General features: G+C 49.6%; 5 protein-coding genes across 5 annotated transcripts; 3 read left to right on the top strand and 2 right to left on the bottom strand.

The window, feature by feature from the left end:
- Nucleotides 1–1154: 1154 nt before the first annotated feature.
- Nucleotides 1155–4735, top strand: FMAN_08692 (putative cytoskeleton assembly control protein SLA2; the record flags this gene model as incomplete). Its single annotated transcript, XM_041829450.1, has 5 exons — nt 1155–1189; nt 1246–1386; nt 1440–1927; nt 1985–4398; nt 4649–4735. The coding sequence occupies 5 exons, from the start codon at nt 1155–1157 to the stop codon at nt 4733–4735; spliced, it is 3165 nt and encodes a 1054-aa protein (XP_041680212.1).
- Nucleotides 4736–7311: 2576 nt separating this feature from the next.
- Nucleotides 7312–8074, bottom strand: FMAN_08693 (uncharacterized protein; the record flags this gene model as incomplete). The annotated part of the gene is made up of 3 exons (XM_041829451.1): nt 7312–7409; nt 7462–7797; nt 7855–8074. The coding sequence occupies 3 exons, from the start codon at nt 8072–8074 to the stop codon at nt 7312–7314; spliced, it is 654 nt and encodes a 217-aa protein (XP_041680213.1).
- Nucleotides 8075–9672: 1598 nt separating this feature from the next.
- On the top strand, nt 9673–10447 carry FMAN_08694 (mating type protein; the record flags this gene model as incomplete). Its single annotated transcript, XM_041829452.1, has 3 exons — nt 9673–9869; nt 9926–10188; nt 10236–10447. The coding sequence occupies 3 exons, from the start codon at nt 9673–9675 to the stop codon at nt 10445–10447; spliced, it is 672 nt and encodes a 223-aa protein (XP_041680214.1).
- A 765-nt stretch (nt 10448–11212) lies between these two features.
- On the bottom strand, nt 11213–13226 carry FMAN_08695 (related to APN2-AP endonuclease, exonuclease III homolog; the record flags this gene model as incomplete). Its single annotated transcript, XM_041829454.1, has 5 exons — nt 11213–12798; nt 12848–12980; nt 13037–13082; nt 13137–13149; nt 13199–13226. The coding sequence occupies 5 exons, from the start codon at nt 13224–13226 to the stop codon at nt 11213–11215; spliced, it is 1806 nt and encodes a 601-aa protein (XP_041680215.1).
- Nucleotides 13227–13737: 511 nt separating this feature from the next.
- FMAN_08696 (uncharacterized protein) lies at nt 13738–14499 on the top strand (the record flags this gene model as incomplete). Its single annotated transcript, XM_041829455.1, has 5 exons — nt 13738–13882; nt 13954–13978; nt 14101–14260; nt 14314–14321; nt 14454–14499. The coding sequence occupies 5 exons, from the start codon at nt 13738–13740 to the stop codon at nt 14497–14499; spliced, it is 384 nt and encodes a 127-aa protein (XP_041680216.1).
- Nucleotides 14500–14980: the final 481 nt, after the last annotated feature.

Raw genomic sequence — 14980 nt, forward strand, 5'->3', positions numbered from 1 at the left:
AATAACAGTCGAGACTTCTGTCAATGAGGCCATCAGAAGTAAATTTCTTCTCGGTTGTGTTTATTTCCATATCGAAAGTTCAGAATAAACCTGTCGTGAGGATGCAGTATAGGTACACATGGTAGGCTACTGAAGAAGCCGATATGCGTTGTTGTTTGATTACTGAGAAAGATTTATTTTGTATACCGAGTATTATAATGTAATAGGTAACCTTTTCAGAGATCTACATGAATAGAGTAGACCTTGTGAGCTGCAAGTGTTCCATGAAACTCCAAGCTGGTATGTCCCAAGAAGTGTGGGAGATGGATCTTGAAATAATTACAAGTGGGGGCGTCGCTGAAGCATGACCACTTATGTGAATGATCAGAGCTGAATGATGTTTTCTCCAATTATATGAAAATCATGAAATATTCAAAAATAAGGAGTATTTATGGTAAAATTTAGTAAACTTTAGATGATATGCTCATGAATAGTCTAAACTACCTAGGTACGAGGTATCATCAAAAGTTAACTTTAAAATTTGCAGGCTTCTTAGACATTCACATACAATATTTCTCCAGCCAAGCTCTCAAGATACACATCTACATGGAATAAAACAATGCAAAACGGGGATATACATCAATCAAGCTTTCATTGTCAGTTGATGCCACAAAATCGTGTCTTGAGCCTTTCAAAGTGCTCATCTAAGTTGGATACCTAATTTGGCCACCAGTTCAAGGAAGCTCACTCACTGAATCTTCAACAGCCGTGCCCCACACAACGGACGATACGTACCCCGTATGACGCTCCTCTCTTGGCTCTTGCGGCCCAGCCACTGAAGCTACTACGACATCCGTCGAATCGCAGAGACGAGCCACGCCCAAGAGTCGCCCAAGATTTGTCAAGGCTGACGACGACCGCGAATACTCGATCTACAGTCGCATCCTCACCAACCTCAGTCCCTTGATCTCTCTAACCATCCTTTCGTTTCCTACGGTTTACTCTCTGCCTAATCTCCTAAGCTTGCGCGGCGTCGGCTTGACTGGGAAATTGTCTCGTGATTTCCAGGGGCTACTATAGCATCGCCAAAGACCTGAGCAACTTTTCTTGCGCAAACATCTTTACCCATTATATAATAATAGCGTCGCGGAGCTTGCTTGCCACCAATTGCAAACATGGCTGCTGCTGTGCGCGGCACCGAGCATACCAAGTCAGCGACACCGTCACCTTTCATGACTGCCAAGCTAACCCCATCATCGTGCGCAGAACCGACCAAGAGCTCGCTATTAACATCAAGAAGGCTACGAACGTCGAGGAGATCTCTCCAAAACGAAAGCATGTCCGAGCATGTATCGTCTATACATGGGACCACCGGTCCTCCGCCGCCTTCTGGTCCGGCATCAAGGTGTACGTCTCATACGTCCTCATCATGACAACTCACGCTGATCGACCATCAACAGCCAACCTATCCTAGCCGACGAAGTCCAGACATTCAAGGCCCTGATCACGATCCACAAGGTGCTCCAAGAAGGCCACCCCAGTGCTCTCAAGGAGGCAATGGCAAACCGCGCATGGATCGATAGTCTGAACCGCGGAATGGGCGGAGGAGGAGAAGGCATGCGCGGTTATGCCCCTCTGATCCGCGAATACGTTTATTATCTACTTGCAAAGCTCTCCTTCCACCACCAGCACCCCGAGTTCAACGGAACATTCGAGTATGAGGAATACCTGAGCTTGAAGGCCATAAACGACCCCAACGAAGGCTACGAGACCATCAGCGATCTGATGGTGCTGCAAGACAAGATCGAGCAGTTCCAAAAGCTGATCTTCTCACACTTCCGAAACGTTGGAAACAACGAGTGCCGAATTGCCGCCCTCGTGCCCCTCGTTCAGGAGAGCTACGGAATTTACAAGTTCATCACCAGCATGCTGCGCGCAATGCATTCAAGTCAGTGATTCATCCCCCACCCCCTCTTTAGGATCCTTAGGGCTAACTTCAACAAAGCCACCGGAGATGATGAGGCCCTTGAACCCCTTCGTGAACGTTACAATGCGCAGCATTATCGCCTAGTTAAGTTCTACTACGAATGCTCAAACCTGCGGTACCTTACCAGTCTCATCACCATCCCCAAGCTTCCTCAAGATCCTCCCAACCTCTTGGCGGAAGATGACGATGCACCTGCGCTACCCGCGCGACCAAAGCAAGAGATTGAACGAAAGCCATCTCCTCCGCCTGAGCCCAAGAATGACGCCCCTGATGAGATGAATGAATTCTGGAAGAGCGAGTTGGATCGTCAGAACCGAGAGTACGAAGAGCAGCAGCGCATCCTTGAGCAGCAGCAACAACAAGCTCTCATGGCCCAGCAGCAGGCACAGCTTCAGGCTCAGCGTGAATTTGAGCAGCAGCAGCAGCAACTGATGGAGCAGCAACAGCGAGAGCAAGAGGCGCTCATGGCGCAACAAGCGCAATGGCAAACTCAGGGACGACTGGCCGAGCTGGAGCGTGAAAACCTGAATGCGCGCGCTCAGTATGAGCGAGATCAACTGATGCTCCAACAATACGACCAGCGAGTCAAGGCTCTCGAGGGTGAGCTGTCGCACATTCAGAATAGTCTCGGCCAGCAAATGAACAGCAAGGATGACCAGATTCGAGCGCTTCAGGAGCAGGTCAACACATGGAGGACGAAATATGAGGCACTGGCCAAGCTCTACTCTCAGCTGCGACACGAGCATCTCGATCTGCTTCAGAAGTTCAAGGCCGTTCAACTCAAGGCGGCGAGCGCCCAGGAGGCTATCGATCGACGTGAGAAGCTCGAGCGTGAGATCAAGACCAAGAACCTCGAGTTGGCCGACATGATCCGTGAGCGTGACCGCGCCCTTCACGACAAGGACCGCGCGACCGGCAGCGGCAAGGACGAGGTTGAGAAACTCAAGCGCGAACTTCGCCTGGCCCAAGACAAGGCCGATAACCTCGAGCGTAGCAAGGGCAACGAGCTTTCGACAATGCTTGCCAAGTACAACCGTGAAATGGCGGATCTCGAGGAGGCACTGCGCAACAAGACACGACAGCTGGAGGATGCTCAGATGAACCTCCGCGACGGCAGCTCTGACCTCGAACAGCTCCTTCGTGACAAGGAGGAGGAGCTTGAGGTGTACAAGGCGGGTATGGACCAGACCCTCATCGAGCTCAACGAGCTCAAGATGAACCAGGGTGACACCGACCATGCCTTGGATGGCCAGATCGATGCCCTCATCATGTCCAACCTTGACAAGATCAACGACATTATCGACTCTGTTCTCCAGGCTGGTGTTGCGCGTGTGGATGATGCTCTCTACGAGCTGGATTCCAGCATGCAGGCTGGTAACCAGAATGCGTCTCCCTCTTATGTACTGTCACAGATCGAGAAGGCCTCAGCTAGTGCTATGGAATTTGCTACATCGTTCAACAACTTCATCGCAGATGGACCAAATGCGACACATGCCGACCTTATCAAGGCCATCAACGTCTTCTCTGGTGCCATTGCCGATGTCTGCAGCAACACCAAGGGTCTTACCCGTCTAGCTACAGATGATAAGAAGACCGATTCTCTCATGAACGGAACCCGCCAGCCCGCTATCTCAGCTGTACAGTTCCTCCGGGGTCTCCAGAGCTTCCGACTTGAGGGCATGGATCCCTTGCAGAAGACAGACGTGGTCATCAACAGCAACAACGACGTCCAGATGAACTTGCAGAAGCTCAACAAGCTTGTTGAGTCGTTTGCTCCTGGCTTTGGCAAGCTCGCCAATAAGAAGGGAGACCTGGGTGACCTCGTCGACCAGGAGCTCAGCAAAGCTGCAGATGCAATTGCGGCAGCAGCAGCACGACTGGCCAAGCTCAAGAACAAGCCTCGTGATGGCTACTCAACCTATGAGCTCAAGGTGAACGACTCGATCCTGGATGCGGCGACGGCGATCACCAACGCCATTACGCAACTGATTCAGGCGGCGACAGTGACACAGCAGGAGATCGTACAGGCAGGCCGTGGGTCGACGTCACGAACAGCGTTCTACAAGAAGAACAACCGATGGACTGAGGGACTGATCTCTGCCGCCAAGGCTGTGGCGTCGTCGACTAACACCCTGATCGAGACAGCAGATGGAGTCATCTCTGGGCGCAACAGTCCAGAACAGCTCATCGTGGCCTCGAACGATGTGGCGGCGTCGACTGCCCAGCTCGTGGCTGCCAGCAGAGTTAAGGCAGGGTTCATGTCCAAGAGCCAAGAAAAGCTGGAGCAGGCCAGTAAGGCGGTGGGTGCGGCATGTCGAGCACTGGTGCGCCAGGTGCAGAGCTTGATCAAGGAGCGTAGCCAAGAGGAGGACCAGGTGGACTACTCGAAGCTTGGAGCGCACGAGTTCAAGGTGCGAGAGATGGAACAGCAAGTAAGTTTAGCAGCCTCCCCCGTCATGTGTTTGGCAACCCTTTCCCTTGGCCGTCTCCTTCTCATGTCCCCCTGTCGTGGTGGCATCACACATCACACATCACATCACAACTACCATGACACATCGATACCCCTCACAGGTCCAGTTCATTCCCGGGCCAGTGCGTTCGTAACGGTTACTATATCCGGCAAAGTTTATTTTAGCCCCCTCGTGTAAGATGATGGACTGACAAGCCACCAACAATCAACAGGTCGAGATCCTCCAATTGGAGAATGCCTTGGCGTCGGCTCGACATCGTTTGGGCGAGATGCGGAAGATCTCATACCAAGAAGAGTAAGGGCGCAGATTTGGGCCTGCTGAAGGCATTCGCGGCTTCAGCCTCAATTATCGACACCCGACCAATGATGGCTCAGGAGTGAGACTGCACAACCAAAGGAGGCACACACACGCCAAGCCCAGAGCCCCCCCCTTTGGATAGTAAGGTATTAGAGTTGATGGGGATGGCTTGCACTTGCGTAGCCTTGGTCGATTTTCGTATGGCACGCGGAGGAGTAGAAAGTCTGGGCATTTGAGCTTGGACGATTAGACTCCCATTTCTTACATTTCACTTCGCGACGCGAGAAAAGACGCGAGATATAGACGGACTACCCGTAACCGTCACCGGTCCGTACAGTGCCGGAGGATTTCCTGAAGAACGACAGTCGTGGTCCCTGTCGATGGAACCATGTTTTAGTTTAGTCCACCTTAGTGTCTTGTCTCATCCTGCCTTGTCTGTTGGGCCGGCGATGCGGATAGTGTTTCTTGTGTTACTAGTTAGAAACAGGCGTAGCTTAGCGAAATATGTTCACTTTCCGAATTCCTGGATCTGTAAGACATGTGTTGAGATTTTGCGTTTCTTGTGCTGCGGGAGCTGAGTGCGGGGAGTCGGACGGTGAAGCGATTGTCTAGGCTCAGACAGACAGCGCTGAGTGAGAGTCGCCTCACTCACTCACTGGCGAGACGCAGTGGTAGGTATGCACATGCCTTGTGCAAACTGCATCAACGATGTTACGCAAACAGTTGTATCCTGGTCATGTCTGAGCCCGTCGAGTGTATGTGAAACTGTCGGAAGCTGTCGATCGGATACTGTACGGAGGAGCTGGGTCCTTGATAGCTGAAACATCCTTGGGAGCAAGAAAACACCATACTTTGATATGGGATGTCAAAACGAACTCAGCAAAATGTATTCCAGACTCATGTAAAGCTACTCCAAGTCTTTTCGTCATTCAGGATAAAGGTCCTCTAAGTTTTGTTTCCTCTCCTAGAGCACTGACGGTAACGCTGCCCCTGTCAATTCGTCTGTAACCAACAGACATCATCAGATGATCAATTGCATTTGAAGGAGCAAGGTTGATTACAAGGGCACCTTGCTTCCAAAAGCAATTCTGCACTGGCTACGCCACCAAATCATAGCAATTGCCCCTTACAGTACATATACTCAATGAAGCATTCCTCGAAACAGAGCTATCTGTACCCTGTGCTTTACTGCCGCTACTGACCTAAAACAAAACCTAGAGTGGCAGAGTGGACAGTCTTAGTCCTGATAGCTGGTGATCTTAGCCCGGTCCTTGGTCCCCACGATCGCTGATCGCCAAGAGTCTGTCTGTCAGCCAGAAAAACCAGACCAGGGCGGCACATCCGATTACTTTTCAATTCCAGTTCTTACTTCGACCCTCACAAGCAGAGCACAACATTCAGTGCTGAGCTTTGATGCCAATTCCCAGGGTTTGTGATTTAAACCATCGCCCTGAGTATCAACGCATTCATCTAAACGTAACATTCGAGGCCACCGACATACATATCTACAACGCAGTCTGTCGTTTGAGACTTTGAGTTGACCTGAGATTAACCTTCAAACGAAACATTGGTTACGCTAGCTTCATCAGGTTGGAGCGATCTTGGCGTTCAACTACGGGCTGAAGGACCCATCAAGAGCTCCCATGACAAAATTACCCCAACACACCATGGTCACTGTTGCACATCAAACCCAAAGTTGAAGTGATCTATCTCTACAATTGCCGTCACAGGGATTGAGGCTCCTTGATTTTGAAGTAATTATGCTTGGTATCAGGGCATTATTCATTATTCAATTGGAAACAAGAGCCAAATTCCTGCACCAAACCAGACGGATCTGCCATTCTCCCTTCCCTTCTCTTCCTTGTAAGTCGTCCATCAGCCCTACAGCTCGAAGCGGGTATAGCATGGGGGTGTCACGGTTAAAGGACACAGGGTTTAAATTACAGTGTGAGATCACACAGTCTGTAGACCCTGGTCCCTCGACGTACGTTCTGGGCAACTGTGGGCCGTGCTAAACATAATTCCGACCTCACTACTCTGTAGCATGTAGGGAACAAGACTAGTAACTGTGTGTATTGACTTTGCTATGCAGTCCCTGGTAAAGAATTCCCCCAACTGTAACCTCAGTCTTACGAATCATTCTCGCCGATCAGGTATCATTTCAAATCATCCCATTTCCATCCCGAAACTGCCTAGTTGCACCTTATGCTGGATTCGTGATGGTAACCAAAGATCAAGAGCCATCAGAACTTCTGTTTATTTGTCAATAATAATTGGAGTGTCTGAACAGGGAATACTAACACTGCTGCTGTGACGAAACACCATCTAAATGGGAGCTGATCTTTTTATACCCTTAATCATTTCCTAGTCCCATTATCCGCTACAATTGAAGAAGCTTTGATGTTCTTGGTGACAAGACACCATTGTGGAAACTGTGAAGGTTGTCCCGTCGCTTGCTGTGTCATGTTAGAACTTCAAGTTACAGCTCGCGGAGGAGCAAACCTTTAAGTGAGCACAAATATGTTCCAAGAACCAAGGTTGCCCTCTTGCAAAGTCCTAGGATAGCGATCGTAGTCTCTATGGGAAAGGTTGCCATTGATGGATGTTCTGGATTTGTCCGTTCTGGCCGACAAATTGCCCAGCATCAAATACCGTGCCGCCGCCATCCTGGAACGCTACTGCACTGTAAGCTATGGGATATATTACGAGAAGAATGGACAAACTTACCAGAAAGATCTCCTGAGGGATCCCCAGACATGTCGACTGGCTGCGTATGCTGAAACGGGTCCATCCCTCCAGAGTCTGGTGCGGCAAGTGTCTGGGCTTGATTGTGAGGCTGCTGTTGGCCCTGGACGTTGCTGATGATGGGTTGATATGGTGCAGGGAGCTGAGGATTGGCTAAGACTGGCGCGCCACCAGCTTGGGCGTCTATGGGACCTGCTGTCCAAGTGTTGTTTGGCGGCTGGTTCATGGGAGCAGAGGTTCCCATCTGCGCATTTGAGATGATAGCAGGTTGCGCCTGTGAACTCTCATCTTCCCAAATCACGCCTGGGTTGTAGGCTGCTGAAATTTTGTCTCAGTCTCAAATTCGGAGTTCAGTAAGAGAAACCAAGCGCTTACCTGCCGGGAAGTTGTACATGTGCTGCCAACAAAGGCCCGCAGCAGTCTGAGCATCAAATGCTACATTGACTGTGGTGGTCATAACCTGGGTCCCGTCTTCCAAAACATACGCGATGAGGATTATGTTATCAACGCGAGACAGCATCTGCCATCGACCCCCGGGAACAGGCGCCAGATGATTGAGAGATTCCCCATTCAAGAGAGCTTGGATGTCTTGCATTGTGGCTCGAACTGGCATGGGCGGACTGTTCAGAGTATGAGACTCCATGCTTACAGCAAGTGAAGAACGGGGAATGTTGAAAAGTAGAATGTTGATATAGCTGCAACGAAGCCCAAAGCCCAGAAGGTCTGGTTTGGGAGATTAATATTTTGTGGGTAGGTGAAGAGGGAGAGAGGGCCGGTGAAAGCGATGGGAATGATATGTGGTGGGGGTTCTGGAAATTCGCACCCATAAACAACGCCATCAAACAGCCAGAGCATGGAACTACAGGTGGCGTTTACGTTCCGCCGCCAGGGCTTGGCGCTGCCAGTAACAGATCAACACTGCCGACCACTGTCACTCTAATCGTCTGGAATATAAGAAAGATTTTGGACAACATCAAGAGATCTCTAAATCAACATCTGTCTATCTAAGTATAATATTATTAGTTTTTCAATTTAGTTTATAAAATAACAAATAATAAAAACATTAACTGATTAAATATAATAATATAGAAAAATTAATTTATCCTAAATTCTCTATTGTAATATATATTATATATATCTTAGGATTTCTGTATTTAAAGTTAAAAAATAAAAGATTTAATGCATTAAGTATACTGAATCTTGGAGTGAGGCTACTGATTCTGATAAGCAGAGTCTCAGAGCAAGTTCAAGTTTGCAGCAAAAACCCATAATGGCCTCAGAGGTTGTGTCTCATATTTCAAAGAGAGTTGCCTTTTGATCGTAACATCGCATCTTAGGTTATACCATATCGTTTATTAGACACCAGAGTCAGTACTGGTGAAGCAGGACTGGAATCTACCAGCTGTCATCATTTACTTAAGTTGATTTTAGGACTGTCGTCAAGCAAGACACAGGGATAGACTTAGTGGTGCATGTCGTAGCAATATCAAAGTAGTTCTCAGCATCTGATCTAATAAATTGCAATTACACCTGAATATATCTTAAGGGAAAAATTCCAGCTAGAAAAAGTCTGGGATAGAACTTTTCAAATAGGACACCGATTATATGTTACCAATGAACTATCAGAGTATGAATATCTTCTCTCATCTCTTAAAAAGCGACTTTTGACAATTCTATAGCTAACTTAAGAAATCAACTCATCATTTCAATGAATCCTCCTCATCCTCCATTAAAAGCATACGAGGCCCAGGAGAGTAGTCCAGATCACCTGTCCCCTGGCATGCCAAGTATCACTAGCCCATAGCCGGGCCCCCTGTGGCTTCGCGCAATGTTGGGCTCCATTGCAAAGCGAAAGCACACGCCCAGTGATTCAGACAAAGAACAGTGCGTGGCAGGTGTCTCTCAGGGAATCTGAAAAAGATACGTACACGGAGCCCCACCAACCTCTGGAATGCCCCACTCTCTTGCGTCAATAGAGAAACAATAAGACGTTCAGACTAATGTTGCGAAGCGGCGTTTGCAGAGCGCTGCTACAAATGCGCGGCATGACTTCTTCTCTTCTTTTCTTTTCCCTCCTCCTCACAACACCAAACATTCTGAATTGCATTTCAAGTTCCTGAAGCAACTCTAAGAAGATTTCTCTCATCGCTTCCAACGCCAATAGGATCAGCTTGAACCTCAGCAACAACGATCATGGCCAACTTCGTCTTGATGCCACCCGGCGCTTCCAGCCCCATCGTCTTCACCAGCAAATGGACACTGGAGCATATCGACAGAATCTACCAGTGCATTCATACAGACAGCAAGTCGAGCAAGCTCCTTAAAATCCTCCCTTCTCTCTATAACGAGTTGGATGTCGGTGCCAAAGCCGGGTTTGCTAATCTCTACATGTAAGTTTATTTGTCACAGAACTACTCATCTGAATTTACTGACGACTCTCAAACAGGGTTCAACTTGGCATGCCCGTTCTCTATGCTCGCGACACTCAGAACAACTGCTACTACCTCGGAGCTCCTTGTGACTTCTTTGCTAAGGGTGGAATGTTGGTCAACATTCCCGGTGCTCCTGAAGTCATTTTCATTCACCGTCCTGAGAAACCTGCTTTCCCTGCCAAGATCCCACGACCTCCCAATGCCTACATCCTTTACCGTAAGGAGCGTCACCATTCGATCAAGGCTCAACGCCCCGATATCACCAACAACGAAATCTGTAAGTAGTTCATGCCCATTCACAAGACATCACTGATATCGGTTCAGCCCAAGTCCTTGGCCGCCTCTGGAACTCCGAGACCCGTGAGGTTCGCGCACTCTACAAGCAGATGGCGGATCAGAAAAAGGCCGAACATCGCCGACAGTACCCCGACTACCAGTACCGCCCTCGTCGTCCTTCTGAGCGGCGCCGTCGCAACAATGCTTCTTCTGACAGCAGTACAGCGACCACTACTGTCGCACAGCAGATTACCGCCTAAGAAGCTCCTATCGGAACTTCTTCATTTCGATGAGCACTGGCCCTCTTCATGATTTTGAGCATGATCCTCGGACGACAAACGTAAGTCGAAGAATATGAAGCTCAACAGCAGTCACTAATTTAGTTTGATATAGGAAGGCTGGAAAAACTGCTTGTCGTTTACCCAATCTCGGTCGCCTGGGGGTTGGGACACAGATGATGGAAGCGATGTATTTGTGGATTTGACGATACCCATGGATTGCAAGCGGCGCAACCCAGTCGCTTTGTTTCTTATTGCACTAGGTTGAGGACATGTCTCTTCTCTGAAGACAGGAAGCATAATGGATAGATAACTAGCACATTGACAACGTATCACGTTGTTCTGTGGTGGACAGAAAATATAAGAGAGACGAAAGACTTGGGTTTATTGTGATTACGATGTTGTTAGTGACATGGCAACTTGGTACTATTGATCGTAACACAGATAAGTTCCCTACTGTACAGCTCTCAACGTAGCGTATGTAAAAAAATCCCAATCAGACTCCTGCACTCCCAGTTCCCCGAACTCCCATCATGAGCCAGTCCAATCACTGCTCCATATGAATGTACTGCAGCGCCACTCCGAGTTTCTCTCCTTCTCCCCTGATGGTCCTAGCGGCCGCGGACAGATGTAGAACATTCGACCTGTAGTGTCATCAAAATTAGCTTCTGGGTTTGACTTTGCATCGGCAAACGACGTTGCAGCCGCGGCGTTGTGTAACAGCAACGCCACCGCATGCACTTTGGATCAGCTGCCGCTGTATAACGTACCACAGTTGACTCCGGGCTTCTTGGTGGTGAAGCTGATGCAGGGTTCGTCGTGTTCACATCTTGGTGCAACCCTCTTACCCAACAGCTTGGACCACGACTCCTTTGCCTCGATCGGGTCAAACACCCTGTCCGAGGATTCGGGATCCTTGCCGCGTAGAGGGACTGTTGGTGATGACTTTTCTGTAAGTGTAGCCTGCGGGGTATTCGATAGTCTCTGCGCGCTTGCTGGCGCTTTCCCTGATACTGCAGGTTTCTTTGTTGTAGATGGCGTCGAACTTGCCGCTACTAGCTCTGCCTTGCCATCTTGAGCCGCGGGAGCTTTTGGCTTGAAGAATCCCTGTAATGTTCGTTGGCCCTGCGCCGCCTTGCTCTTGGTGTCGTTGGCGCCTGTAAAAGACTTGGCCTTCTTGAATGGTCGACTGGCCGTGTCAGCGGCCGTTCCAGGTCTTTTGGAGCTAGGCTGGGATGCTGAAAGCTTGGTTGAGTTGGTCGTCTCGCCCAGCCTCGGTGTGGAGGAGGCGTTGGTCGGTGACCCTGAAGCTTCCTCTGCCTTGTCGAGTGACCCCGAGGCGCTACTATTTCCGTTCTTCAAGGGTTCTGCAGGTGTGCCTGTCCTCGTCGACTCTCGTGGAGGGGCGGCTTTCTTTGTGAACATGTCGCGGATGCTCTGCCGGCGGTCAAATTCTGGTATCAGCTTCGCAGACAAAGGAAGATGATCCTTTGGGGTCCAGTCTCGAAGACGCTCGTCCCCGTTGAACATACCCGGGGGGTTCATCATCTCGAGCAACGCACACTCTTTGTCGCCCACAGTCACTTTGTCCGACAAAGTCGCAAAGACTGGGCAATGGTCAGACCCCATCAATCCCTCCTGAATATTGGTGTAGTTGAACCAGCTCTTGATGCCATCGCTGCACAAGACGTAGTCGATCCGACTGCCGTTGTTTGCAGGTCGTGTGTTCCGCTTGGTATCCCAACATGTGTTCATCCCCACTCGCTCTGGGTGAAAGCAACGACAGAGGTCCCAGAGAACAGGCTTTTCACGGCCTTCATCTCTTTCGCCTAGCACACTTCCCTCAAATATGAGTTGGTTGAAGATGCGCCGCACAGGTGCGTTCATCCAGTCGCTGAGATCAATCCCTTCCTTGCGTAGTGTCTCTGAAACATTGGTTGAGTCAAGCTCGGAGCGGACGACGTTCAAATCACCGGTAAGGATGACCTGCTTGCCTGCGGCGACCAAGTTCCGTATTCTCATTTCCAGTGCTTGGAAGAAACCAGTGCGAAAGTCATCACGAGTCTCATCTCGGGTTGCAGGGCTGTAAACTCCAAAGAGCACAAAACCTGGAAACTCAAGAATGACACAGCGGCCCTCAGAGTCAAGAGTCGCCTCGTCGATGATGCCCTCAAGTTGATCGGGTCGGGGGTAACCGCCAATCTGCTGGTCTTCAGGGAGGTCGCGGTATCTGGTTGTAGACTTGGGAGCCGTCAAGATGCCAGTGACGCCTTCTTCTGCTCGAATAGGCGCGCATTTTGAGTTGCGTGTGTAAACAGCGACGCCAGAATATCCTGAAGATTGTCAGGCGTTGTGGCGAACAAATGAGGGTGAGTGCCGTACCTTTCTTGTGCTTCGGTAAGCTGAAGAAGACATCCCAACCTGGGACGAGAACCATGTCATCTTGAAGGTCCTTTCGCTGGATCTTGGTCTCTTGCATAACCACGATGTCTGCTTCGAGAATCTCAAACATAGCCTGCGCCGTTGTGAGTTGAGGATGTTAGGTGTAGGTTGTGAGATGAAAGAGCGTACTTGAAAGGTTCTCTTTTCTCTCCAAGGTTGATAGCCGAAAGGATTTCTGTGAAGTGGATCATTAGGATGAGTTTAGGGTTTTTCGCCGTGAATCACGAACCGGATGCCATTGACTGCAGATGGTGTTAGTGGAAGAGCCAAAGGAAAGGCGGCTAAACTCACCGTTCCAGGTGGTTATCCGAAACGCCATGATTGCAACTTGTGAGTTATAGAATTTGGTGTTGAAAATTCTCATAGAGTACAAGAAGCAATTCCCGTGAGCGTCTCACCTCTCATCCCACGGTACTGATGATGTGGAAACCATGAGCTGAAGGATGAAGGAACTTCGCGATGAGTTTGGGAGGCGAGCGAATTGGCAGCTATAGAGGGATAGATCGGGGAGATCGTCGTATATAAGCCCAAAGAGAAGAAATTAGAACGGCGAGAATCGCTGTGTTCAAGTAATTGCCGTCTAACAACAAGACACTCAGAGCAAGAAGGTCGCGATCCCTACAATGACGCAGAGCCCCACCGCGTGGTGTTGAGCCTTCGACGTCGCGCCCCCAGCACGAGATCACGTGCGATCTGTCATCGGCCGGGGGAAATTGGTACCTTACAATTGAGGCAACTTTCATTGGCGGTTCTAACCGAAGAATGACCTGATCACAAACTTGCCTTAGACTCACCAACCGTCAAAGCGAACAACAACGTCGTCGCCCACAATGTCCGCTGTACGATTCACCCGCGCTGCCACGCGCGCCACTGCGCAGCTCCGCGCTCCCCTCCAGCGCCGATTTGCCAGCACCGCCGAGAACGAGTTCATCAAGGAGCGTCAGCACATCAAGGAGCACGCTGCCGGTACCACTGGTGAGTCGACACCCGGCAACGCAGAATTGGGTCAATTGGAAGCTTTGGGTGTGGTTGCTGACGATGGACAGAGCTGTGGAAGAAGATCTCCCTCTAGTACGTCCGAATCCGAACCCTTGAGCGAATTACGAATCTGTCTTCGAACCCGGAGCATCGGAAGCTGGAGTTGACGAGGTCGTGATGTTGCGTTGGGATAGCAATGGCTAACAAGATCGAAGTGGTGTCGCCCCCTGCCTCATCGCCGCCGGTGCCAACGCCTACTGGCTCTGGAACGAGCATTGGGAGCACTGGAACCACATGCCTCCTCTGGAGGAGCGCACCGAGTACCCTTACCAGAACATCCGCACCAAGAACTACCAGTGGGGCAACGGTGACAAGGTGAGTTTGGAATGGGTATTTTGGTTCAATGGCACTGTACTGACATTTCACAGACTCTCTTGTAAGTTGTGACATCATTCCGGAAAATAGCTTCAAAGGAGCTTCAAGAAGCTCGGATGCCAGCTCTCACGCCATTGAGCACCGAGCTATCATGCTCCATGACGTTTGTGAATACCATACTAACTATGCACAGCTGGAACGACGAGGTCAACTACCACAACAAGGACAAGGCTTCCTAAGTATGATCTGTTGACAGCTCATGCCTTGGACAATTGCTGGACTACTCCTTCATGGACTACTCCCTCTGGAGATACCTTGTACATGTTCCCTAGACTCGAATTGACTGATTGCTGAAATCTGAACCAACATTCCTACGTATGCTAAGTGACATGAAAACGGATGTGCCATCAAGTTTCTAGTATTCGCATCTAAAACGCCTGCGAGTCTTGTCGTAATAGCCACTCACATTAGGTCGTGCACTCCCAAGTTCAAACCGAATTTACTCTATTCTTTTCTTAGCACGTTCTGATACCTTATTGTTGACATCATCTAAGCCCATTCTTTGGACTCAGGCCGCAGACCTACTGAAGCCAAGAACTTAAATCCAGCGGAACGCAGTATCGACTAAATAACGTATCAGTGTTGGACTAGTATGATTATAATCCTTTTTATTCAGCGTATTCCGACTCTTCTGCTTTGGAGGTCGCGATACATGCCCAC

This window comes from Fusarium mangiferae (genome assembly GCF_900044065.1).
Source record: "Fusarium mangiferae strain MRC7560 genome assembly, contig: FMAN_scaffold004, whole genome shotgun sequence".
Lineage (NCBI taxonomy): Eukaryota > Fungi > Ascomycota > Sordariomycetes > Hypocreales > Nectriaceae > Fusarium > Fusarium mangiferae.